General features: G+C 46.6%; 1 protein-coding gene across 1 annotated transcript in view; it reads right to left on the bottom strand.

The window, feature by feature from the left end:
• Positions 1-1,442: 1,442 nt before the first annotated feature.
• Positions 1,443-26,421, bottom strand: part of LOC140390599 (prefoldin subunit 6-like) — a 30,039-nt gene continuing 5,060 nt past the window's right edge. The window contains exons 2-4 of the mRNA XM_072475823.1: positions 3,408-3,478; positions 2,854-2,978; positions 1,443-1,602 (exon numbers count right to left, since the gene is read on the bottom strand). Coding sequence (XP_072331924.1) covers positions 1,482-1,602; positions 2,854-2,978; positions 3,408-3,478 — 317 coding nt within the window. The 3' untranslated portion in view covers positions 1,443-1,481. The remainder of the gene's footprint in view (positions 1,603-2,853; positions 2,979-3,407; positions 3,479-26,421) is intronic.

A 26,421-nucleotide genomic window follows, 5' to 3' on the forward strand; every position in this document is an offset into this window, starting at 1 on the left:
ACACTGACTCCAGTCCGTACTGAGTTAGGAATGTGACACTGACTCCAGTCCGTACTGAGTTAGGAATGTGACACTGACTCCAGTCCGTACTGAGTTAGGAATGTGACACTGACTCCAGTCCGTACTGAGTTAGGAATGTGACACTGACTCCAGTCCGTACTGAGTTAGGAATCTCTGACACTGACTCCAGTCCGTACTGAGTTAGGAATGTGACACTGACTCCAGTCCGTACTGAGTTAGGAATGTGACACTGACACCAGTCCGTACGGAGTTAGGAATGTGACACTGACTCCAGTCCGTACTGAGTTAGGAATGTGACACTGACTCCAGTCCGTACTGAGTTAGGAATGTGACACTGACTCCAGTCCGTACTGAGTTAGGAATGTGACACTGACTCCAGTCCGTACTGAGTTAGGAATGTGACACTGACTCCAGTCCGTACTGAGTTAGGAATGTGACACTGACTCCAGTCCGTACTGAGTTAGGAATGTGACACTGACTCCAGTCCGTACTGAGTTAGGAATGTGACACTGACTCCAGTCCGTACTGAGTTAGGAATGTGACACTGACTCCAGTCCGTACTGAGTTAGGAATGTGACACTGACTCCAGTCCGTACTGAGTTAGGAATGTGACACTGACTCCAGTCCGTACTGAGTTAGGAATGTGACACTGACTCCAGTCCGTACTGAGTTAGGAATCTCTGACACTGACTCCAGTCCGTACTGAGTTAGGAATGTGACACTGACTCCAGTCCGTACTGAGTTAGGAATGTGACACTGACTCCAGTCCGTACTGAGTTAGGAATGTGACACTGACTCCAGCCCGTACTGAGTTAGGAATCTCTGACACTGACTCCAGTCCGTACGGAGTTAGGAATGTGACACTGACTCCAGTCCGTACTGAGTTAGGAATCTCTGACACTGACTCCAGTCCGTACTGAGTTAGGAATGTGACACTGACTCCAGTCCGTACTGAGTTAGGAATGTGACACTGACTCCAGTCCGTACTGAGTTAGGAATGTGACACTGACTCCAGTCCGTACTGAAACAACGAGGAATAAATAGAGACACTTCCCAAGTTTCAATAGATTTAATATAAAAAAGCACAGAAAACAAGCGTGACCAGAAAGGACTTGTTTGAGGACTCCAATCTTAACTCATTCACCGCCAGGCTGTTGACTAATATTTCCCGTGGTGGAATATGGTTTGCGTTTACAAATCTGCCGAGTAATCTACTCAATCTCGAGTTGATGGTTAAGGAATTGGCTTGAGGGGAGGGTGCCGAGGGGCGGTGGTCGTGCGGGGCTGCAGTTGGGGGGCGGGGGGAGGGGGGGGGGCGGTGAGGGGAGGGTGCTGATGGGCGGTGGTCGTGCGGGGCTGCAGTTGGGGGGCGGGGGGAGGGGGGGGCGGTGAGGGGAGGGTGCCGAGGGGCGGTGGTCGTGCGGGGCTGCAGTTGGGGGGGGGGGGGGGGGGGGGGATTGTCACACTTTGGCGGGGGTCTTCCCCTGGGCTTTCTGAAAATCCTGCTGCAGTTTGGACAGCGTTTCCCGTTTCAGCTCAGATTTATTTTCCAAATCCTTCATCTGTCCTTCATACCGTTTTCTGAAAAATGAAAAACGGTACAACGTAAGAAATAGGTGCAGGAGTGGACCATTCGGCCCGTCAATCCCATTCAATCCCGTCATGGCTGATCTCGGGATCCAACTCCAATTTCCCGCTCGCTCCCCATATCCCGTAATCCCCCGGGGGGCCAAATATCTGCCAATCGCAGAGTGGAATATACTCATCGACGGAGCTCCCACAATCCTCTGGGATGGACAATCCCAAACATTCTAATCGCACAGTGGGCTTAGCAGCTGGTTTGTAATGCGGGGGAGGGGCGGGGGCGGAGGGAGGGGGGGGGGGGGGGGGGGGGGCAGGGGGAGGGGGGCGGGAGCAGGGGCGGGGGGAGGCGGGAGCAGGGGCGGGGGGAGGGGGGGGCGGGAGCAGGGGGGAGGGTGGGAGCAGGGGGGAGGGGGCGGGAGCAGGGGGGAGGGGGCGGGAGCAGGGGGGGAGGGGGGAGGGAGCAGGGGGGGAGGGGGGAGGGAGCAGGGGCGGGGGGAGGGAGCAGGGGTGGGGGGGGAGGGGGGGGGAAAGTTTACCCTCGTCACAGTCACACCGGATGAGATTTGTGACTTCGGTAAGAGCTGCACTGGGGCAGAGAGCTGATTGGAGGGATTCAAACGTTCCCGGGTGATGAGAACGGACCACACTCTGGGAACCTGGAGACGGGAGGTCGGAGACGGGAGGTCGGAGACGGCAGGTCGGAGACGGCAGGTCGGAGACGGCAGGTCGGAGACGGCAGGTCGGAGACGGCAGGTCGGAGACGGCAGGTCGGAGACGGCAGGTCGGAGACGGCAGGTCGGAGACGGCAGGTCGGAGACGGCAGGTCGGAGACGGCAGGTCGGAGACGGCAGGTCGGAGACGGCAGGTCGGAGACGGCAGGTCGGAGACGGCAGGTCGGAGACGGGAGGTCGGAGACGGCAGGTCGGAGACGGCAGGTCGGAGACGGCAGGTCGGAGACGGGAGGTCGGAGACGGGAGGTCGGAGACGGGAGGTCGGAGACGGGAGGTCGGAGACGGGAGGTCGGAGACGGGAGGTCGGAGACGGGAGGTCGGAGACGGGAGGTCGGAGACGGGAGGTCGGAGACGGGAGGTCGGAGACGGGAGGCTGGTTTGCACGGACGGTGCAGTTGTGAGGAAATTCAGTGCGGTGCAGTGTAAATCGTGATGGGATAATGATCTGGATTAAATGTTTGCTCTGAAACCGGATCACCGAATCAGACACTCGGTGCCGTCGAAGCTGCTCACTAACATTTCTCCGTTGATGTATTCCAACCGTTTGGCGACGGTCGACTTTGCTTCCTCCAGGTCCTGCTTGACGAGAACGGGGCCAATCAACTTGAAAACGCTGTTTGTCGATTCCAACAAGTCCAACTCCTGAGGGGAAGGAGAAAACTCAAATTAGGCAGAAGCAGGTGGGCAGCAGAAAGGTCCTCTCCACCTCGTGCAGAGGGACAGCGGGCGCTGCGCGAGGGACAGCGGGCGCTGCGCGAGGGACAGCGGGCGCTGCGCGAGGGACAGCGGGCGCTGCGCGAGGGACAGCGGGCGCTGCGCGAGGGACAGCGGGCGCTGCGCGAGGGACAGCGGGCGCTGCGCGAGGGACAGCGGGCGCTGCGCGAGGGACAGCGGGCGCTGCGCGAGGGACAGCGGGCGCTGCGCGAGGGACAGCGGGCGCTGCGCGAGGGACAGCGGGCGCTGCGCGAGGGACAGCGGGCGCTGCGCGAGGGACAGCGGGCGCTGCGCGAGGGACAGCCGGCGCTGCGCGAGGGACAGCCGGCGCTGCGCGAGGGACAGACTGTGCCTCACCTCCTTAACAATCGTGTTCTCAGTCACCTGAGCCTCCAGTTTCTGTCTTGCCGAGAGGCATTTGCTGAGATCTGTAGGAGAAAGAAGAAGAGAAAAGTTAAAGAAGAATGCGGTCAATGCTGAGGGGGAACTGGAACATCAGAGTCAATACTGGAGCCAATGGAGATCGGGGAAATCTCTCCGCTGGTTGGAGTCAGACCCGGCACAAAGGAAGATGGTTGGAGGTCAGACCTCTCCGCTCCAGGACATCACTGCAGGAGTTCCTCAGGGTCGTGTCCGAGGCCCCAACCATCTTCAGCTGCTCCATCAATGACCTCCCTTCCATCACAAGGTGAGAAGTGGGGGTGTTCGCTGATGACTGCACAATGGTCAGCACCATTCGCCACTCCTCAGGCACTGAATCAGTCCCTGTCCAGATGTGATACGAAGCTGTGGGTTGCGAATTCTCCATCACACAGTTGGAGCAGTATCTCTGGTAATCTCCACAACAATTCCTCTGAATCAACAATTACAATGACACCATCAAACTCCTGTCCAATTTGTCCCCTTCACAACAACTCTGATCAGGGTGCTGTCAACTGTGTGAGCATCAAGGCCTGGACAATATCCAGGCTCGGGGCTGACAAGTGACAAGTTACATTCACACCACACAAGCCCCGGGCAATGACCATCTCCTACAAGGGAGGATCTAACCATCGCCTCTTGACATTCACTGGCATTCCCATCGCTGATTCCCCACAATCCACATCCTGGGGGGTTCCCATTGATCAGAAACTGAACTGGACCCGGCCACGTTAATACTGTGGCTACCAGGGCAGGTCAGAGGCTGGGAATCCTGCGGGGAGTAACTCACCTCCTGACCCCCCAAAGCCTGTCCACCATCGACAAGGCACAAGTCAGGAGTGTGATGGAAAACTCTCCACTTGCCTGGATGAGCTCAGCTCCAACAACACTCAGGAAGCTCCACACCATCCCGGACAAAGCAGCCCCGCTTGATTGGCGTCCCTTCCACAAACATTCCCTCCCTCCCCCTCCGATGGACAGTGTCAGCCGTCTGCACCATCGACAAGGTTCACCGCAGGAACTCACCGAGGTTCCTCAGGCAGCACCTTCCAAACCCACGGCCACCACCATCTAGAAGGACAAGGTTTGCTGCAGCATTTTTAAAATTAATTTACGGGATGTGGGCCTCGCTGGGTAGCCCAGCGTTGATTGTCCATCCCTAATTGCCCCTTGAGAACGTGGGGGTGGGGCAGCACACGGCGCAGTGGCTAGCACTGCTGCCTCGCGGCGCCGAGGACCCAGGTTCGATCCCGAATCACTGTCTGTGTGGAGTTTGCACATTCTCCCCGTGTCTGCGTGGGTTTCACCCCCACAACACAAAGATGTGCAGGGTAGGTGGATTGAACAGGCTAAATTGCCCCTTAATTGGAAAAAGAAAAATAATTGGGTACTCAAAATTTTTTTACATTTAAAAAAAAAAGAAACTGGGGGTGAGCTGCCGTCTTGAAGTCGCTGCAGTCCGAGGCGTAGGTACACCCACCGTGCTGTTAGGGAGGGAGCTCCAGGATTTGGACCCAGCGACAGTGAAGGAACGGCTGATATATTTCATCAAATCATAGAATTTACAGGGCAGAATGAGGCCATTCGGCCCATCGATTATGCACCAGCCCCCTGAACGAGCACCCTACCCCACCTATTTGGACACTAAGGGACAATTATCACGGCCAATCCCTCTAACTTGCACATCTTTGGACTGTGGGAGAAACCGGAGCACCCGGAGGAAACCCACGCAGACACGGGGAGGACGTGCAGACTCCGCACTGACAGTGACCCGAGCCGGGAATCGAACCTTGGAGCTGTGAAGCAACAGTGCTAACCACAAGTGGAGGTGATCGCAGGTGTCCACATTTCCCCAAGACTCCTTCTTCAGCACCTTCCAAACCCACGATCTCTCCCACCGAAAGCGAGACGGGCAGCAGATGCAGGGGAGCCCCACATGGGGGCTCCCTCCAGAGGCTGAACAATAGGCCGGGGTGCGGAGAGCGGCTCCCACACCCTCAAGGCCTTTCCACCTCCAGCCCCCTTTCAAACATGCCTCAAGGGGGGCTTGTGGTGGCTTTGAGGCTGTGTGTGGCCACCATTCAGTGTTCAAGAGCAGGGTTCCCAGCCTCCTCGGCTGTTGGCTATGTCTCTCGAACAAGCTCACAGCCAGTTCTTGTCAAGGGCGAGCCGGCATGGAACAGTGTCAGGAGACACAGCAAATGCAGGATGGTGATCGTCGGAGCGGAGAACTCCGCGATAGTCCTCTCGCTCCACACTACATGGATGTGAGATTGGAGGCGGGCCGGGCGCAGCGGCCCACATGGAGGCTGGACACGGACCTCCTGGCCGACAAGGCCTCCTGTCAGAAAACATCGTGGTCCAGAGGCGAATAGGTTAGTAGCAATCAAAACGGGGAGGTCTCACCCTCCACGTCCTGGGAGGCGCTGAAGGCCGCGATCGGAGGGGAAATGTTTGCCTGCAAGGCAAGCAGAGGCAGGGAAGAGAGGGGGCGGCCAGGCAGCAGCCCATCGACTCCAACTTGGAGCGAGACAGAAAGTACTCCGAGGCCCTGACCGCGGAACTGCAGGCGCAGAGAAAACAAGCTGCTACCCACCAGGCAAGCATTGCACCAACTCTGTCAGACACGGGGGGAAAAGCTGGCCGCCAACTGGTTCACCAGCTGAGAAAGCAGGCAGCCACGAGGGAAATAGCGCAGGTAACAGGACAGAGCTGGAGGGGCTCCCTTTCAAAATAGCCCAAAATCGATTCCGATACCTGGGGATCCAGATAGCCAGAGACTGGACACAGATCCACAAGTGGAACCTGACCAGCCTGGTGGAGGAAATCAAAAAGGACCAACAGAGGTGGAGCGCACTCCCAGTCTCCCTGGCGATCTAAATTAACGTACTGCCACGGTTCCTCTTCCTGTTTATGTCCAAACCAATCGTCATCCCCAAGGCCTTCTTCCAGAAGATAGATAGCTTAATGCCAAACGAGGCAACACTTCGGACTGACCGAGATGCCCCCATGGCCCCCATCTGCGGTGACCAGATTCCCCCAGCCATGCTAGACACCACCGTTACAAAATGGAGACAGGATGGGGGCACACTGACAGTCAGGGATTTCTACGTAGGGCACAGACTAGCGACACTGAACGAACTGACGAAGGAATGGGAACTCCCGACACAACAGGAAGTGAGACAGTAGGGAACCACTGGGCCCCGGAGACCACACTGTCAGAGGACCTGACGAACACGGACAATAAGGGGGAAAATATCCGGACAGCTACTGGACAGAGCTCGAACACCAGTGGACGAGACCAGACGGAAATGGGAGGACGAACTGGGGACAGAGGTGGGATGGGGACTCTGGAGCGAAGCACTGAGCAGGGTGAGCTCCACCTCCTCCTGCGCAAGGCTCAGCCTAATGCAGCTCAAAGTGGTGCACGGAGCGCACCTGACCAGAACCCGAATGAGCAGGTTCTTCCCGGAGGTGGGGGACAAATGTGAGCGGTGCCAGAGGGGCCCGGCCAACCACACCCACATGTTTTGGGCTTGCCCCAAGCCTGCTGGGTTCTGGACAGCCTTCTCCGAGGCAATGTCCAGGGTTGTGGGGGTGAGTCTGAAGCCATGCCCAATAGTGGCAATCTTCGGGGTATCGGAGCAGCCAGAGTTACACATGGGGAAGGGGGCCAACGCCCTTGCTCTCGCTTCCCTAATCGCACGCCGGAGAATCCTGCTCGGCTGGCGATCGGCAGCACCACCCACAGCTGCAGCCTGGCTCACTGCCCTCTCGGAACCTCTCCACCTGGAGAAGATTAAATACGCCGTCCGAGGGTCAGAGGAAGGCTTCCTGGATACTTGGGAGGCACTTCGTCAGCCTGTTCCAAAACCTGTTCGAGGCCAGCAACGATCATAGAGGGGGAAACGGGAAAGTAAGAAAGACAAAGAGGAACGTTAGGGACGCGGGGGGGGGGGTTAGGGAGAGGGGGGCTACGGAGGAGGGGGGGGTTAGGGAGAAGGGGGGTTAGGAGGATTGCGTGCCAAGTCACACAGTGACAAACTGTAAGTATAGAGAGCCAAGGAAAAACCTTTGTACTGTACAATAAACAAAAAACGAACGGCAATGGACACAGTATTGAAAATGCCGATAAAAAGATGATTTTAAAAAGTAAACGCAAGATCGCTTCAAACCCCACCCTGCCATTTGACACTGAGCAGTTTGCAGGTTTGAAATCTGAGCACATCTTATTTTGAGTTCTGTTGTCCCCGATACTGGGCAGAGCAGAGGGAGCGCACGTTACCGGAACAAGTTAACCACTCATTTGCATGGAGGATATAATTAGTACTCGCATGGAAAAATGTGGGTTGATTAGGAAACGTCGGCATTGAAATCGTGTTTAACTAACTTGGGAGTTTCTTGAGGAGGTAACAGGGAGGGTGGATGAGGGGAATGCTGTTGATGTGGTGTACTTGGGAGTTTCAGAAGACATGCAACGCAGTGCCACACGGCAGACTTGTAAGGAAAGTTACACCTCGCGCAATAAAAGTGAGAGCAGTCAGGTGGAAACAGAATTGGCGGAATGATCGGAAGCAGAGAGTAACAATCACTGTACGTTTCTCGGGCTGGAGAAAGGTTTGCAGCGGAGTTCCCCAGGATTTAACCTCCTTGCTTTTCCTGATATATATATATATATATATAAATGCTCTAAGTCTTGGTCTGCAGGAGAAGATTTCAAAGTTTGTAGATGATACGAAACTTTGAAGTATTGTAAACTGTGAGGACAGTGTAGAACTTCAAAAGGATGGAGTGGGCAGAGAGGGGGCAGACGCAGTCCAATGTGGAGAAGTGTGAGGTGATGCATTATGATCGGAAGTACACGGAGAGAATATAAAATTCGGGGTAAAATTGAGCAGAGGGAGCTGTTGTGGGTGTGAATGGATCATTGAAGGTGCCGGGACAGGTGGAGAGAGCAGTGAATAAAGTGAGGAATATTCTGGCCTTTATTAATAGGGACACAGAGTACAAGAGCTAGGAGGTTCTGCTGAACTAGTACAAGTCACTAGTTAGACCCCAGCTGGAATATTGTGAGCAGTTCTGGGTCACACAACAGGAAGGGTGGGAACACATTGCAGAGACGAGCAGGAGAGGATTACAAGACCGTTCCAGGGATGAGAAACTTCAGTGATGAGGAGAGGTTGGGAATGGAGAGGAGGAGGGGATTGGATTGAGATGTTCAAACTCACGAGGGGGCTGGACAGCGTCGATGGGGAGAAACCGTTCCCGCTCGTAAAAAGCTGCAGAGCAGTTAGCGAGGGTGGCCAGGGTGAGTGAGGCCTCTGCGGGTGCAACCTTGCGCCTCTGCGCTGTGGGGCGAATTCGCAGATACAGGAGTCATTTTGGCAACGGGATTTAACAAGGCATCTGTCTGCGAGAATGTCATTGTGCATTTAAACCTTTGCTCCGGTTGTACGGAGGCTGGGTGGCAGAATGAGGTGACACACGAGAGCCCAGCATTCAGGCTCGCACGCAGCTAGCCGATAATGTCTGGGCAGCTTGCTGCGCATTGATCAGAAACTCTTCATGAGCACACTCTCACACACCCGTTTCAGGAAAGTGAGACCACAATTCCCTCCCTCCCAAGATACCTCCCAACACTGCGAGCTTGGCCTGGACGGAAACACAGCACTCGGAATAGCATTCAACAGCCGGTGAAAGGCATTTAACTCCGATGCTGCGAAGATTGCAAGGTCTGCCCATTCAGATAAGCGCTCCCAGCAGCAACAGCACAACTCTACTGACGGCTAAACAGAGACAGAGTGCTTTTAATAAACATTTACATAATTCCGACATTCTGAATGATAAGGCCACCTGCGTGCCTCACAACACAAAACTGACGTGACATCAGATCCACCGCCCAACTTCAACTAATACTTCACCTTCCGCAACTCTCCAAGATCTTTCTGCTCTACATTCTCTGCACACAGTTCCCTGGGGTATTTACAGGCCTGTCTGAGTGTTGTATATATTCTGTGTACACAGTTCCCTGGGGTATTTACAGGCCTGTGTTTCTGAGTGTTGTATATATTCTGTGCACACAGTTCCCTGGGGTATTTACAGACCTGTGTATCTGAGTGTTGTATATATTCTGTGTACACAGTTCCCTGGGGTATTTACAGGCCTGTCTATCTGAGTGTTGTATATATTCTGTGTACACAGTTCCCTGGGGTATTTACAGACCTGTCTATCTGAGTGTTGTATATATTCTGTGTACACAGTTCCCTGGGGTATTTACAGGCCTGTCTATCTGAGTGTTGTATATATTCTGTGTACACAGTTCCCTGGGGTATTTACAGACCTGTCTATCTGAGTGTTGTATATATTCTGTGTACACAGTTCCCTGGGGTATTTACAGGCCTGTGTATCTGAGTGTTGTATATATTCTGTGTACACAGTTCCCTGGGGTATTTACAGGCCTGTGTATCTGAGTGTTGTATATATTCTGTGTACAGAGTTCCCTGGGGTATTTACAGGCCTGTCTATCTGAGTGTTGTATATATTCTGTGTACACAGTTCCCTGGGGTATTTACAGACCTGTGTATCTGAGTGTTGTATATATTCTCTGTACACAGTTCCCTGGGGTATTTACAGGCCTGTGTATCTGAGTGTTGTATATATTCTGTGTACACAGTTCCCTGGGGTATTTACAGACCTGTGTATCTGAGTGTTGTATATATTCTGTGTACACAGTTCCCTGGGGTATTTACAGACCTGTCAATCTGAGTGTTGTATATATTCTGTGTACACAGTTCCCTGGCGTATTTACAGGCCTGTCTATCTGAGTGTTGTATATATTCTGTGTACACAGTTCCCTGGGGTATTTACAGGCCTGTCTGAGTGTTGTATATATTCTGTGTACACAGTTCCCTGGGGTATTTACAGGCCTGTCTATCTGAGTGTTGTATATATTCTCTGTACACAGTTCCCTGGGGTATTTACAGGCCAGTGTATCTGAGTGTTGTATATATTCTGTGTACACAGTTCCCTGGGGTATTTACAGACCTGTGTATCTGAGTGTTGTATATATTCTGTGTACACAGTTCCCTGGGGCATTTACAGGCCGGTCTATCTGAGTGTTGTATATATTCTGTGTACACAGTTCCCTGGGGTATTTACAGACCTGTGTATCTGAGTGTTGTATATATTCTGTGTACACAGTTCCCTGGGGTATTTACAGACCTGTGTATCTGAGTGTTGTATATATTCTGTGTACACAGTTCCCTGGGGTATTTACAGACCTGTCTATCTGAGTGTTGTATATATTCTGTGTACACAGTTCCCTGGGGTATTTACAGACCTGTGTATCTGAGTGTTGTATATATTCTGTGTACACAGTTCCCTGGGGTATTTACAGACCTGTCTGAGTGTTGTATATATTCTGTGTACACAGTTCCCTGGGGTATTTACAGGCCTATCTATCGGAGTGTTGTATATATTCTGTGTACACAGTTCCCTGGGGTATTTACAGGCCTGTCTATCTGAGTGTTGTATATATTCTGTGTACACAGTTCCCTGGGGTATTTACAGACCTGTGTATCTGAGTGTTGTATATATTCTGTGTACACAGTTCCCTGGGGCATTTACAGGCCGGTCTATCTGAGTGTTGTATATATTCTGTGTACACAGTTCCCTGGGGTATTTACAGACCTATCTATCTGAGTGTTGTAAATATTCTGTGTACACAGTTCCCTGGGGTATTTACAGACCTGTCTATCTGAGTGTTGTATATATTCTGTGTACACAGTTCCCTGGGGTATTTACAGACCTGTCTATGAGTGTTGTATATATTCTGTGTACACAGTTCCCTGGGGCATTTACAGGCCGGTCTATCTGAGTGTTGTATATATTCTGTGTACACAGTTCCCTGGGGTATTTACAGACCTGTCTATCTGAGTGTTGTATATATTCTGTGTACACAGTTCCCTGGGGTATTTACAGACCTGTCTATGAGTGTTGTATATATTCTGTGTACACAGTTCCCTGGGGTATTTACAGACCTGTGTATCTGAGTGTTGTATATATTCTGTGTACACAGTTCCCTGGGGTATTTACAGGCCTGTCTATCTGAGTGTTGTATATATTCTGTGTACACAGTTCTCTGGGGTATTTACAGGCCTGTGTATCTGAGTGTTGTATATATTCTGTGTACACAGTTCCCTGGGGTATTTACAGACCTGTCTATCTGAGTGTTGTATATATTCTGTGTACACAGTTCCCTGGGGTATTTACAGACCTGTCTATGAGTGTTGTATATATTCTGTGTACACAGTTCCCTGGGGTATTTACAGGCCTGTGTATCTGAGTGTTGTATATATTCTCTGTACACAGTTCCCTTGGGTATTTACAGGGCTGTCTATCTGAGTGTTGTATATATTCTGTGTACACAGTTCCCTGGGGTATTTACAGGCCTGTGTATCTGAGTGTTGTATATATTCTGTGTACACAGTTCCCTGGGGTATTTACAGACCTGTGTATCTGAGTGTTGTATATATTCTGTGTACACAGTTCCCTGGGGTATTTACAGACCTGTCTATCTGAGTGTTGTATATATTCTGTGTACACAGTTCCCTGGGGTATTTATAGACCTGTCTATGAGTGTTGTATATATTCTGTGTACACAGTTCCCTGGGGTATTTACAGGCCTGTGTATCTGAGTGTTGTATATATTCTCTGTACACAGTTCCCTTGGGTATTTACAGGGCTGTCTATCTGAGTGTTGTATATATTCTGTGTACACAGTTCTCTGGGGTATTTACAGGCCTGTGTATCTGAGTGTTGTATATATTCTGTGTACACAGTTCCCTGGGGTATTTACAGACCTGTCTATCTGAGTGTTGTATATATTCTGTGTACACAGTTCCCTGGGGTATTTACAGACCTGTCTATGAGTGTTGTATATATTCTGTGTACACAGTTCCCTGGGGTATTTACAGGCCTGTGTATCTGAGTGTTGTATATATTCTCTGTACACAGTTCCCTTGGGTATTTACAGGGCTGTCTATCTGAGTGTTGTATATATTCTGTGTACACAGTTCCCTGGGGTATTTACAGGCCTGTGTATCTGAGTGTTGTATATATTCTGTGTACACAGTTCCCTGGGGTAATTACAGACCTGTGTATCTGAGTGTTGTATATATTCTGTGTACACAGTTCCCTGGGGTATTTACAGGCCTGTCTATCTGAGTGTTGTATATATTCTGTGTACACAGTTCCCTGGGGCATTTACAGGTCTGTCTATCTGAGTGTTGTATATATTGTGTACACAGTTCCCTGGGGTATTTACAGACCTGTCTATCTGAGTGTTGTATATATTCTGTGTACACAGTTCCCTGGGGTATTTACAGACCTGTCTATCTGAGTGTTGTATATATTCTGTGTACACAGGTCCCTGGGGTATTTACAGGCCTGTGTATCTGAGTGTTGTATATATTCTGTGTACACAGTTCCCTGGGGTATTTACAGGCCTGTGTATCTGAGTGTTGTATATATTCTGTGTACACAGTTCCCTGGGGTATTTACAGGCCTGTCTATCTGAGTGTTGTATATATTCTGTGTACACAGTTCCCTGGGGTATTTACAGGCCTGTGTATCTGAGTGTTGTATATATTCTGTGTACACAGTTCCCTGGGGTATTTACAGGCCTGTCTATCTGAGTGTTGTATATATTCTGTGTACACAGTTCCCTGGGGTATTTACAGGCCTGTGTATCTGAGTGTTGTATATATTCTCTGTACACAGTTCCCTTGGGTATTTACAGGCCTGTCTATCTGAGTGTTGTATATATTCTCTGTACACAGTTCCCTTGGGTATTTACAGGCCTGTCTATCTGAGTGTTGTATATATTCTGTGTACACAGTTCCCTGGGGTATTTACAGACCTGTCTATCTGAGTGTTGTATATATTCTGTGTACACAGTTCCCTGGGGTATTTACAGGCCTGTCTATCTGAGTGTTGTATATATTCTGTGTACACAGTTCCCTGGGGTATTTACAGGCCTGTGTATCTGAGTGTTGTATATATGCTCTGTACACAGTTCCCTTGGGTATTTACAGGCCTGTCTATCTGAGTGTTGTATATATTCTGTGTACACAGTTCCCTGGGGTATTTACAGACCTGTGTATCTGAGTGTTGTATATATTCTGTGTACACAGTTCCCTGGGGTATTTACAGACCTGTCTGAGTGTTGTATATATTCTGTGTACACAGTTCCCTGGGGTATTTACAGGCCTATCTATCGGAGTGTTGTATATATTCTGTGTACACAGTTCCCTGGGGTATTTACAGACCTGTCTATCTGAGTGTTGTATATATTCTGTGTACACAGTTCCCTGGGGTATTTACAGACCTGTCTATGAGTGTTGTATATATTCTGTGTACACAGTTCCCTGGGGCATTTACAGGCCGGTCTATCTGAGTGTTGTATATATTCTGTGTACACAGTTCCCTGGGGTATTTACAGACCTGTCTATCTGAGTGTTGTATATATTCTGTGTACACAGTTCCCTGGGGTATTTACAGACCTGTCTATGAGTGTTGTATATATTCTGTGTACACAGTTCCCTGGGGTATTTACAGACCTGTGTATCTGAGTGTTGTATATATTCTGTGTACACAGTTCCCTGGGGTATTTACAGGCCTGTCTATCTGAGTGTTGTATATATTCTGTGTACACAGTTCTCTGGGGTATTTACAGGCCTGTGTATCTGAGTGTTGTATATATTCTGTGTACACAGTTCCCTGGGGTATTTACAGACCTGTCTATCTGAGTGTTGTATATATTCTGTGTACACAGTTCCCTGGGGTATTTACAGACCTGTCTATGAGTGTTGTATATATTCTGTGTACACAGTTCCCTGGGGTATTTACAGGCCTGTGTATCTGAGTGTTGTATATATTCTCTGTACACAGTTCCCTTGGGTATTTACAGGGCTGTCTATCTGAGTGTTGTATATATTCTGTGTACACAGTTCCCTGGGGTATTTACAGGCCTGTGTATCTGAGTGTTGTATATATTCTGTGTACACAGTTCCCTGGGGTATTTACAGACCTGTGTATCTGAGTGTTGTATATATTCTGTGTACACAGTTCCCTGGGGTATTTACAGACCTGTCTATCTGAGTGTTGTATATATTCTGTGTACACAGTTCCCTGGGGTATTTATAGACCTGTCTATGAGTGTTGTATATATTCTGTGTACACAGTTCCCTGGGGTATTTACAGGCCTGTGTATCTGAGTGTTGTATATATTCTCTGTACACAGTTCCCTTGGGTATTTACAGGGCTGTCTATCTGAGTGTTGTATATATTCTGTGTACACAGTTCTCTGGGGTATTTACAGGCCTGTGTATCTGAGTGTTGTATATATTCTGTGTACACAGTTCCCTGGGGTATTTACAGACCTGTCTATCTGAGTGTTGTATATATTCTGTGTACACAGTTCCCTGGGGTATTTACAGACCTGTCTATGAGTGTTGTATATATTCTGTGTACACAGTTCCCTGGGGTATTTACAGGCCTGTGTATCTGAGTGTTGTATATATTCTCTGTACACAGTTCCCTTGGGTATTTACAGGGCTGTCTATCTGAGTGTTGTATATATTCTGTGTACACAGTTCCCTGGGGTATTTACAGGCCTGTGTATCTGAGTGTTGTATATATTCTGTGTACACAGTTCCCTGGGGTAATTACAGACCTGTGTATCTGAGTGTTGTATATATTCTGTGTACACAGTTCCCTGGGGTATTTACAGGCCTGTCTATCTGAGTGTTGTATATATTCTGTGTACACAGTTCCCTGGGGCATTTACAGGTCTGTCTATCTGAGTGTTGTATATATTGTGTACACAGTTCCCTGGGGTATTTACAGACCTGTCTATCTGAGTGTTGTATATATTCTGTCTACACAGTTCCCTGGGGTATTTACAGACCTGTCTATCTGAGTGTTGTATATATTCTGTGTACACAGGTCCCTGGGGTATTTACAGGCCTGTGTATCTGAGTGTTGTATATATTCTGTGTACACAGTTCCCTGGGGTATTTACAGGCCTGTGTATCTGAGTGTTGTATATATTCTGTGTACACAGTTCCCTGGGGTATTTACAGGCCTGTCTATCTGAGTGTTGTATATATTCTGTGTACACAGTTCCCTGGGGTATTTACAGGCCTGTGTATCTGAGTGTTGTATATATTCTGTGTACACAGTTCCCTGGGGTATTTACAGGCCTGTCTATCTGAGTGTTGTATATATTCTGTGTACACAGTTCCCTGGGGTATTTACAGGCCTGTCTATCGGAGTGTTGTATATATTCTGTGTACACAGTTCCCTGGGGTATTTACAGGCCTGTCTATCTGAGTGTTGTATATATTCTGTGTACACAGTTCCCTGGGGTATTTACAGGCCTGTGTATCTGAGTGTTGTATATATTCTCTGTACACAGTTCCCTTGGGTATTTACAGGCCTGTCTATCTGAGTGTTGTATATATTCTGTGTACACAGTTCCCTGGGGTATTTACAGGCCTGTGTATCTGAGTGTTGTATATATTCTGTGTACACAGTTCCCTGGGGTATTTACAGACCTGTCTATCTGAGTGTTGTATATATTCTGTGTACACAGTTCCCTGGGGTATTTACAGACCTGTCTATCTGAGTGTTGTATATATTCTGTGTACACAGTTCCCTGGGGTATTTACAGACCTGTGTATCTGAGTGTTGTATATATTCTGTGTACACAGTTCCCTGGGGTATTTACAGGCCTGTGTATCTGAGTGTTGTATATATTCTGTGTACACAGTTCCCTGGGGTATTTACAGACCTGTCTATCTGAGTGTTGTATATATTCTGTGTACACAGTTCCCTGGTGTATTTACAGGCCTGTGTATCTGAGTGTTGTATATATTCTGTGTACACAGTTCCCTGGGTATTTACAGGCCTGTGTATCTGAGTGTTGTATATATTCTGTGTACACAGTTCCCTGGGGTATTTACAGACCTGTCTATCTGAGTGTTGTATATATTCTCTGTACACAGTTCTCTGGGGTATTTACAGGCCTGTCTATCTGAGTGTTATATATATTCTGTGTACACAGTTCCCTGGGGTATTTACAGGCCTGTGTATCTGAGTGTTGTATATATTCTCTGTACACAGTTCCCTGGGGTATTTACAGGCCTGTCTATCTGAGTGTTGTATATATTCTCTGTACACAGTTCCCTGGGGTATTTACAGACCTGTCTGAGTGTTGTATATATTCTGTGTACACAGTTCCCTGGGGTATTTACAGGCCTGTGTATCTGAGTGTTGTATATATTCTGTGTACACAGTTCCCTGGGGTATTTACAGGGCCTGTCTATCTGAGTGTTGTATATATTCTGTGTACACAGTTCCTTGGGGTATTTACAGGCCTGTCTATCTGAGTGTTGTATATATTCTGTGTACACAGTTCCCTGGGTATTTACAGGCCTGTGTATCTGAGTGTTGTATATATTCTGTGTACACAGTTCCCTGGGGTATTTACAGACCTGTCTATCTGAGTGTTGTATATATTCTGTGTACACAGTTCCCTGGGGTATTTACAGACCTGTCTATCTGAGTGTTGTATATATTCTGTGTACACAGTTCCCTGGGGTATTTACAGACCTGTGTATCTGAGTGTTGTATATATTCTGTGTACACAGTTCCCTGGGGCATTTACAGACCTATCTGAGTGTTGTATATATTCTGTGTACACAGTTCCCTGGGGTATTTACAGACCTGTCTATCTGAGTGTTGTATATATTCTGTGTACACAGTTCCCTGGGGTATTTACAGACCTGTCTATCTGAGTGTTGTATATATTCTGTGTACACAGTTCCCTGGGGTATTTACAGACCTGTCTATCTGAGTGTTGTATATATTCTCTGTACACAGTTCCCTGGGGTATTTACAGACCTGTGTATCTGAGTGTTGTATATATTCTGTGTACACAGTTCCCTGGGGTATTTACAGGCCTGTCTATCTGAGTGTTGTATATATTCTGTGTACACAGTTCCCTGGGGTATTTACAGGCCTGTGTATCTGAGTGTTGTCTATATTCTGTGTACACAGTTCCCTGGGGTATTTACAGGCCTGTGTATCTGAGTGTTGTATATATTCTGTGTACACAGTTCCCTGGGGTATTTACAGACCTGTCTATCTGAGTGTTGTATATATTCTGTGTACACAGTTCCCTGGGGCATTTACAGGCCTGTCTATCTGAGTGTTGTATATATTCTGTGTACACAGTTCCCTGGGGTATTTACAGACCTGTCTATCTGAGTGTTGTATATATTCTGTGTACACAGTTCCCTGGGGTATTTACAGGCCTGTCTATCTGAGTGTTGTATAAATTCTGTGTACACAGTTCACTGGGGTATTTACAGACCTGTCTATCTGAGTGTTGTATATATTCTCTGTACACAGTTCTCTGGGGTATTTACAGGCCTGTCTATCTGAGTGTTGTATATATTCTGTGTACACAGTTCCCTGGGGTATTTACAGGCCTGTCTATCTGAGTGTTGTATATATTCTGTGTACACAGTTCACTGGGGTATTTACAGACCTGTCTATCTGAGTGTTGTATATATTCTCTGTACACAGTTCTCTGGGGTATTTACAGACCTGTCTATCTGAGTGTTGTGTATATTCTCTGTACACAGTTCCCTGGGGTATTTACAGACCTGTCTATCTGAGTGTTGTATATATTCTCTGTACACAGTTCCCTGGGGTATTTACAGACCTGTCTATCTGAGTGTTGTATATATTCTGTGTACACAGTTCCCTGGGGTATTTACAGACCTGTGTATCTGAGTGTTGTATATATTCTCTGTACACAGTTCCCTGGGGTATTTACAGACGTGTCTATCTGAGTGTTGTATATATTCTGTGTACACAGTTCCCTGGGGTATTTACAGGCCTGTGTATCTGAGTGTTGTATATATTCTGTGTACACAGTTCCCTGGGGTATTTACAGGCCTGTCTATCTGAGTGTTGTATATATTCTGTGTACACAGTTCCCTGGGGTATTTACAGACCTGTCTATCTGAGTGTTGTATATATTCTGTGTACACAGTTCCCTGGGGTATTTACAGACCTGTGTATCTGAGTGTTGTGTATATTCTCTGTACACAGTTCCCTGGGGTATTTACAGGCCTGTCTATCTGATTGTTGTATATATTCTGTGTACACAGTTCCCTGGGGTATTTACAGGCCTGTCTATCTGAGTGTTGTATATATTCTGTGTACACTTTTCCCTGGGGTATTTACAGACCTGTCTATCTGAGTGTTGTGTATATTCTCTGTACACAGTTCCCTGGGGTATTTACAGGCCTGTCTATCTGAGTGTTGTATATATTCTCTGTACACAGTTCCCTGGGGTATTTACAGACGTGTCTATCTGAGTGTTGTGTATATTCTCTGTACACAGTTCCCTGGGGTATTTACAGGCCTGTCTATCTGAGTGTTGTATATATTCTGTGTACACAGTTCCCTGGGGTATTTACAGGCCTGTGTATCTGAGTGTTGTATATATTCTGTGTACACAGTTCCCTGGGGTATTTACAGACCTGTCTATCGGAGTGTTGTATATATTCTGTGTACACAGTTCCCTGGGGTATTTACAGGCCTGTCTATCTGAGTGTTGTATATATTCTGTGTACACAGTTCCCTGGGGTATTTACAGGTCTGTCTATCTGAGTGTTGTATATATTCTGTGTACACAGTTCCCTGGGGTATTTACAGGCCTGTCTATCTGAGTGTTGTATATATTCTGTGTACACAGTTCCCTGGGGTATTTACAGACCTGTCTATCTGAGTGTTGTATATATTCTCTGTACACAGTTCCCTGGGGTATTTACAGACCTGTCTATCTGAGTGTTGTATATATTCTGTGTACACAGTTCCCTGGGGTATTTACAGACCTGTGTATCTGAGTGTTGTATATATTCTCTGTACACAGTTCCCTGGGGTATTTACAGACGTGTCTATCTGAGTGTTGTATATATTCTGTGTACACAGTTCCCTGGGGTATTTACAGGCCTGTGTATCTGAGTGTTGTATATATTCTGTGTACACAGTTCCCTGGGGTATTTACAGGCCTGTCTATCTGAGTGTTGTATATATTCTGTGTACACAGTTCCCTGGGGTATTTACAGACCTGTCTATCTGAGTGTTGTATATATTCTGTGTACACCGTTCCCTGGGGTATTTACAGACCTGTGTATCTGAGTGTTGTGTATCTTCTCTGTACACAGTTCCCTGGGGTATTTACAGGCCTGTCTATCTGAGTGTTGTATATATTCTGTGTACACAGTTCCCTGGGGTATTTACAGGCCTGTGTATCTGAGTGTTGTATATATTCTGTGTACACAGTTCCCTGGGGTATTTACAGACCTGTCTATCGGAGTGTTGTATATATTCTGTGTACACAGTTCCCTGGGGTATTTACAGGCCTGTCTATCTGAGTGTTGTATATATTCTGTGTACACAGTTACCTGGGGTATTTACAGGTCTGTCTATCTGAGTGTTGTATATATTCTGTGTACACAGTTCCCTGGGGTATTTACAGGCCTGTCTATCTGAGTGTTGTATATATTCTCTGTACACAGTTCCCTGGGGTATTTACAGACCTGTCTATCTGAGTGTTGTATATATTCTGTGTACACAGTTCTCTGGGGTATTTACAGGCCTGTGTATCTGAGTGTTGTATATATTCTGTGTACACAGTTCCCTGGGGTATTTACAGACCTGTCTATCTGAGTGTTGTATATATTCTGTGTACACAGTTCCCTGGGGTATTTACAGGCCTGTCTATCTGAGTGTTGTATATATTCTGTGTACACAGTTCCCTGGGGTATTTACAGACCTGTCTATCTGAGTGTTGTATATATTCTGTGTACACAGTTCCCTGGGGTATTTACAGGCCTGTCTATCTGAGTGTTGTATATATTCTGTGTACACAGTTCTCTGGGGTATTTACAGGTCTGTCTATCTGAGTGTTGTATATATTGTGTGCACAGTTCCCTGGGGTATTTACAGGCCTGTGTATCTGAGTGTTGTATATATTCTGTGTACACAGTTCCCTGGGGTATTTACAGGCCTGTCTATCTGAGTGTTGTATATATTCTGTGTACACAGTTCTCTGGGGTATTTACAGGTCTGTCTATCTGAGTGTTGTATATATTGTGTACACAGTTCCCTGGGGTATTTACAGGCCTGTGTATCTGAGTGTTGTATATATTCTGTGTACACAGTTCCCTGGGGTATTTACAGACCTGTCTATCTGAGTGTTGTATATATTCTGTGTACACAGTTCCCTGGGGTATTTACAGGCCTGTCTATCTGAGTGTTGTATATATTCTGTGTACACAGTTCTCTGGGGTATTTACAGGCCTGTCTATCTGAGTGTTGTATATATTCTGTGTACACTGTTCTCTGGGGTATTTACAGGCCTGTCTATCTGAGTGTTGTATATATTCTGTGTACACAGTTCCCTGGGGTATTTACAGGCCTGTCTATCTGAGTGTTGTATATATTCTGTGTACACAGTTCCCTGGGGTATTTACAGACCAGTGTATCTGAGTGTTGTATATATTCTGTGTACACAGTTCCCTGGGGTATTTACAGGCCTGTCTATCTGAGTGTTGTATATATTCTGTGTACACAGTTACCTGGGGTATCTACAGGCCTGTGTATCTGAGTGTTGTATATATTCTGTGTACACAGTTCTCTGGGGTATTTACAGGCCTGTGTATGAGTGTTGTATATATTCTGTGTACACAGTTCCCTGGGGTATTTACAGACCTGTCTATCTGAGTGTTGTATATATTCTGTGTACACAGTTCCCTGGGGTATTTACAGACCTGTCTATCTGAGTGTTGTATATATTCTGTGTACACAGTTCCCTGGGGTATTTACAGACCTGTCTATCTGAGTGTTGTATATATTCTCTGTACACAGTTCCCTGGGGTATTTACAGACCTGTGTATCTGAGTGTTGTATATATTCTGTGTACACAGTTCCCTGGGGTATTTACAGGCCTGTCTATCTGAGTGTTGTATATATTCTGTGTACACAGTTCCCTGGGGTATTTACAGGCCTGTGTATCTGAGTGTTGTCTATATTCTGTGTACACAGTTCCCTGGGGTATTTACAGGCCTGTGTATCTGAGTGTTGTATATATTCTGTGTACACAGTTCCCTGGGGTATTTACAGACCTGTCTATCTGAGTGTTGTATATATTCTGTGTACACAGTTCCCTGGGGCATTTACAGGCCTGTCTATCTGAGTGTTGTATATATTCTGTGTACACAGTTCCCTGGGGTATTTACAGACCTGTCTATCTGAGTGTTGTATATATTCTGTGTACACAGTTCCCTGGGGTATTTACAGGCCTGTCTATCTGAGTGTTGTATAAATTCTGTGTACACAGTTCACTGGGGTATTTACAGACCTGTCTATCTGAGTGTTGTATATATTCTCTGTACACAGTTCTCTGGGGTATTTACAGGCCTGTCTATCTGAGTGTTGTATATATTCTGTGTACACAGTTCCCTGGGGTATTTACAGGCCTGTCTATCTGAGTGTTGTATATATTCTGTGTACACAGTTCACTGGGGTATTTACAGACCTGTCTATCTGAGTGTTGTATATATTCTCTGTACACAGTTCTCTGGGGTATTTACAGACCTGTCTATCTGAGTGTTGTGTATATTCTCTGTACACAGTTCCCTGGGGTATTTACAGACCTGTCTATCTGAGTGTTGTATATATTCTCTGTACACAGTTCCCTGGGGTATTTACAGACCTGTCTATCTGAGTGTTGTATATATTCTGTGTACACAGTTCCCTGGGGTATTTACAGACCTGTGTATCTGAGTGTTGTATATATTCTCTGTACACAGTTCCCTGGGGTATTTACAGACGTGTCTATCTGAGTGTTGTATATATTCTGTGTACACAGTTCCCTGGGGTATTTACAGGCCTGTGTATCTGAGTGTTGTATATATTCTGTGTACACAGTTCCCTGGGGTATTTACAGGCCTGTCTATCTGAGTGTTGTATATATTCTGTGTACACAGTTCCCTGGGGTATTTACAGACCTGTCTATCTGAGTGTTGTATATATTCTGTGTACACAGTTCCCTGGGGTATTTACAGACCTGTGTATCTGAGTGTTGTGTATATTCTCTGTACACAGTTCCCTGGGGTATTTACAGGCCTGTCTATCTGATTGTTGTATATATTCTGTGTACACAGTTCCCTGGGGTATTTACAGGCCTGTCTATCTGAGTGTTGTATATATTCTGTGTACACTTTTCCCTGGGGTATTTACAGACCTGTCTATCTGAGTGTTGTGTATATTCTCTGTACACAGTTCCCTGGGGTATTTACAGGCCTGTCTATCTGAGTGTTGTATATATTCTCTGTACACAGTTCCCTGGGGTATTTACAGACGTGTCTATCTGAGTGTTGTGTATATTCTCTGTACACAGTTCCCTGGGGTATTTACAGGCCTGTCTATCTGAGTGTTGTATATATTCTGTGTACACAGTTCCCTGGGGTATTTACAGGCCTGTGTATCTGAGTGTTGTATATATTCTGTGTACACAGTTCCCTGGGGTATTTACAGACCTGTCTATCGGAGTGTTGTATATATTCTGTGTACACAGTTCCCTGGGGTATTTACAGGCCTGTCTATCTGAGTGTTGTATATATTCTGTGTACACAGTTCCCTGGGGTATTTACAGGTCTGTCTATCTGAGTGTTGTATATATTCTGTGTACACAGTTCCCTGGGGTATTTACAGGCCTGTCTATCTGAGTGTTGTATATATTCTGTGTACACAGTTCCCTGGGGTATTTACAGACCTGTCTATCTGAGTGTTGTATATATTCTCTGTACACAGTTCCCTGGGGTATTTACAGACCTGTCTATCTGAGTGTTGTATATATTCTGTGTACACAGTTCCCTGGGGTATTTACAGACCTGTGTATCTGAGTGTTGTATATATTCTCTGTACACAGTTCCCTGGGGTATTTACAGACGTGTCTATCTGAGTGTTGTATATATTCTGTGTACACAGTTCCCTGGGGTATTTACAGGCCTGTGTATCTGAGTGTTGTATATATTCTGTGTACACAGTTCCCTGGGGTATTTACAGGCCTGTCTATCTGAGTGTTGTATATATTCTGTGTACACAGTTCCCTGGGGTATTTACAGACCTGTCTATCTGAGTGTTGTATATATTCTGTGTACACCGTTCCCTGGGGTATTTACAGACCTGTGTATCTGAGTGTTGTGTATATTCTCTGTACACAGTTCCCTGGGGTATTTACAGGCCTGTCTATCTGAGTGTTGTATATATTCTGTGTACACAGTTCCCTGGGGTATTTACAGGCCTGTGTATCTGAGTGTTGTATATATTCTGTGTACACAGTTCCCTGGGGTATTTACAGACCTGTCTATCGGAGTGTTGTATATATTCTGTGTACACAGTTCCCTGGGGTATTTACAGGCCTGTCTATCTGAGTGTTGTATATATTCTGTGTACACAGTTCCCTGGGGTATTTACAGGTCTGTCTATCTGAGTGTTGTATATATTCTGTGTACACAGTTCCCTGGGGTATTTACAGGCCTGTCTATCTGAGTGTTGTATATATTCTCTGTACACAGTTCCCTGGGGTATTTACAGACCTGTCTATCTGAGTGTTGTATATATTCTGTGTACACAGTTCTCTGGGGTATTTACAGGCCTGTGTATCTGAGTGTTGTATATATTCTGTGTACACAGTTCCCTGGGGTATTTACAGACCTGTCTATCTGAGTGTTGTATATATTCTGTGTACACAGTTCCCTGGGGTATTTACAGGCCTGTCTATCTGAGTGTTGTATATATTCTGTGTACACAGTTCCCTGGGGTATTTACAGACCTGTCTATCTGAGTGTTGTATATATTCTGTGTACACAGTTCCCTGGGGTATTTACAGGCCTGTCTATCTGAGTGTTGTATATATTCTGTGTACACAGTTCTCTGGGGTATTTACAGGTCTGTCTATCTGAGTGTTGTATATATTGTGTGCACAGTTCCCTGGGGTATTTACAGGCCTGTGTATCTGAGTGTTGTATATATTCTGTGTACACAGTTCCCTGGGGTATTTACAGGCCTGTCTATCTGAGTGTTGTATATATTCTGTGTACACAGTTCTCTGGGGTATTTACAGGTCTGTCTATCTGAGTGTTGTATATATTGTGTACACAGTTCCCTGGGGTATTTACAGGCCTGTGTATCTGAGTGTTGTATATATTCTGTGTACACAGTTCCCTGGGGTATTTACAGACCTGTCTATCTGAGTGTTGTATATATTCTGTGTACACAGTTCCCTGGGGTATTTACAGGCCTGTCTATCTGAGTGTTGTATATATTCTGTGTACACAGTTCTCTGGGGTATTTACAGGCCTGTCTATCTGAGTGTTGTATATATTCTGTGTACACTGTTCTCTGGGGTATTTACAGGCCTGTCTATCTGAGTGTTGTATATATTCTGTGTACACAGTTCCCTGGGGTATTTACAGGCCTGTCTATCTGAGTGTTGTATATATTCTGTGTACACAGTTCCCTGGGGTATTTACAGACCAGTGTATCTGAGTGTTGTATATATTCTGTGTACACAGTTCCCTGGGGTATTTACAGGCCTGTCTATCTGAGTGTTGTATATATTCTGTGTACACAGTTACCTGGGGTATCTACAGGCCTGTGTATCTGAGTGTTGTATATATTCTGTGTACACAGTTCTCTGGGGTATTTACAGGCCTGTGTATGAGTGTTGTATATATTCTGTGTACACAGTTCCCTGGGGTATTTACAGACCTGTGTATCTGAGTGTTGTATATATTCTGTGTACACAGTTCCCTGGGGAATTTACAGACCTGTCTATCTGAGTGTTGTGTATATTCTGTGTACACAGTTCCCTGGGGTATTTACAGGCCTGTCTATCTGAGTGTTGTATATATTCTGTGTACACAGTTCCCTGGGGTATTTACAGACCTGTGTATCTGAGTGTTGTATATATTCTGTGTACACAGTTCCCTGGGGAATTTACAGACCTGTCTATCTGAGTGTTGTATATATTCTGTGTACACAGTTCCCTGGGGTAATTACAGACCTGTCTATCTGAGTGTTGTATATATTCTGTGTACACAGTTCCCTGGGGTATTTACAGACCTGTCTATCTGAGTGTTGTATATATTCTGTGTACACAGTTCCCTGGGGTATTTACAGGCCTGTCTATCTGAGTGTTGTATATATTCTCTGTACACAGTTCCCTGGGGTATTTACAGGCCTGTCTATCGGAGTGTTGTATATATTCTGTGTACACAGGTCCCTGGGGTATTTACAGGCCTGTCAATCTGAGTGTTGTATATATTCTGTGTACACAGTTCCCTGGGGTATTTACAGACCTGTCTATCTGAATGTTGTGTATATTCTCTGTACACAGTTCCCTGGGGTATTTACAGACCTGTCTATCTGAGTGTTGTATATATTCTCTGTACACAGTTCTCTGGGGTATTTACAGGCCTGTCTATCTGAGTGTTGTATATATTCTGTGTACACAGGTCCCTGGGGTATTTACAGACCTGTGTATCTGAGTGTTGTATATATTCTGTGTACACAGTTCCCTGGGGTATTTACAGACCTGTCTATCGGAGTGTTGTATATATTCTGTGTACACAGGTCCCTGGGGTATTTACAGACCTGTGTATCTGAGTGTTGTATATATTCTGTGTACACAGTTCCCTGGGGTATTTACAGACCTGTCTATCGGAGTGTTGTATATATTCTGTGTACACAGGTCCCTGGGGTATTTACAGACCTGTGTATCTGAGTGTTGTATATATTCTGT

The sequence above is a fragment of the Scyliorhinus torazame genome, chromosome 14 (genome assembly GCF_047496885.1).
Source record: "Scyliorhinus torazame isolate Kashiwa2021f chromosome 14, sScyTor2.1, whole genome shotgun sequence".
NCBI lineage: Eukaryota > Metazoa > Chordata > Chondrichthyes > Carcharhiniformes > Scyliorhinidae > Scyliorhinus > Scyliorhinus torazame.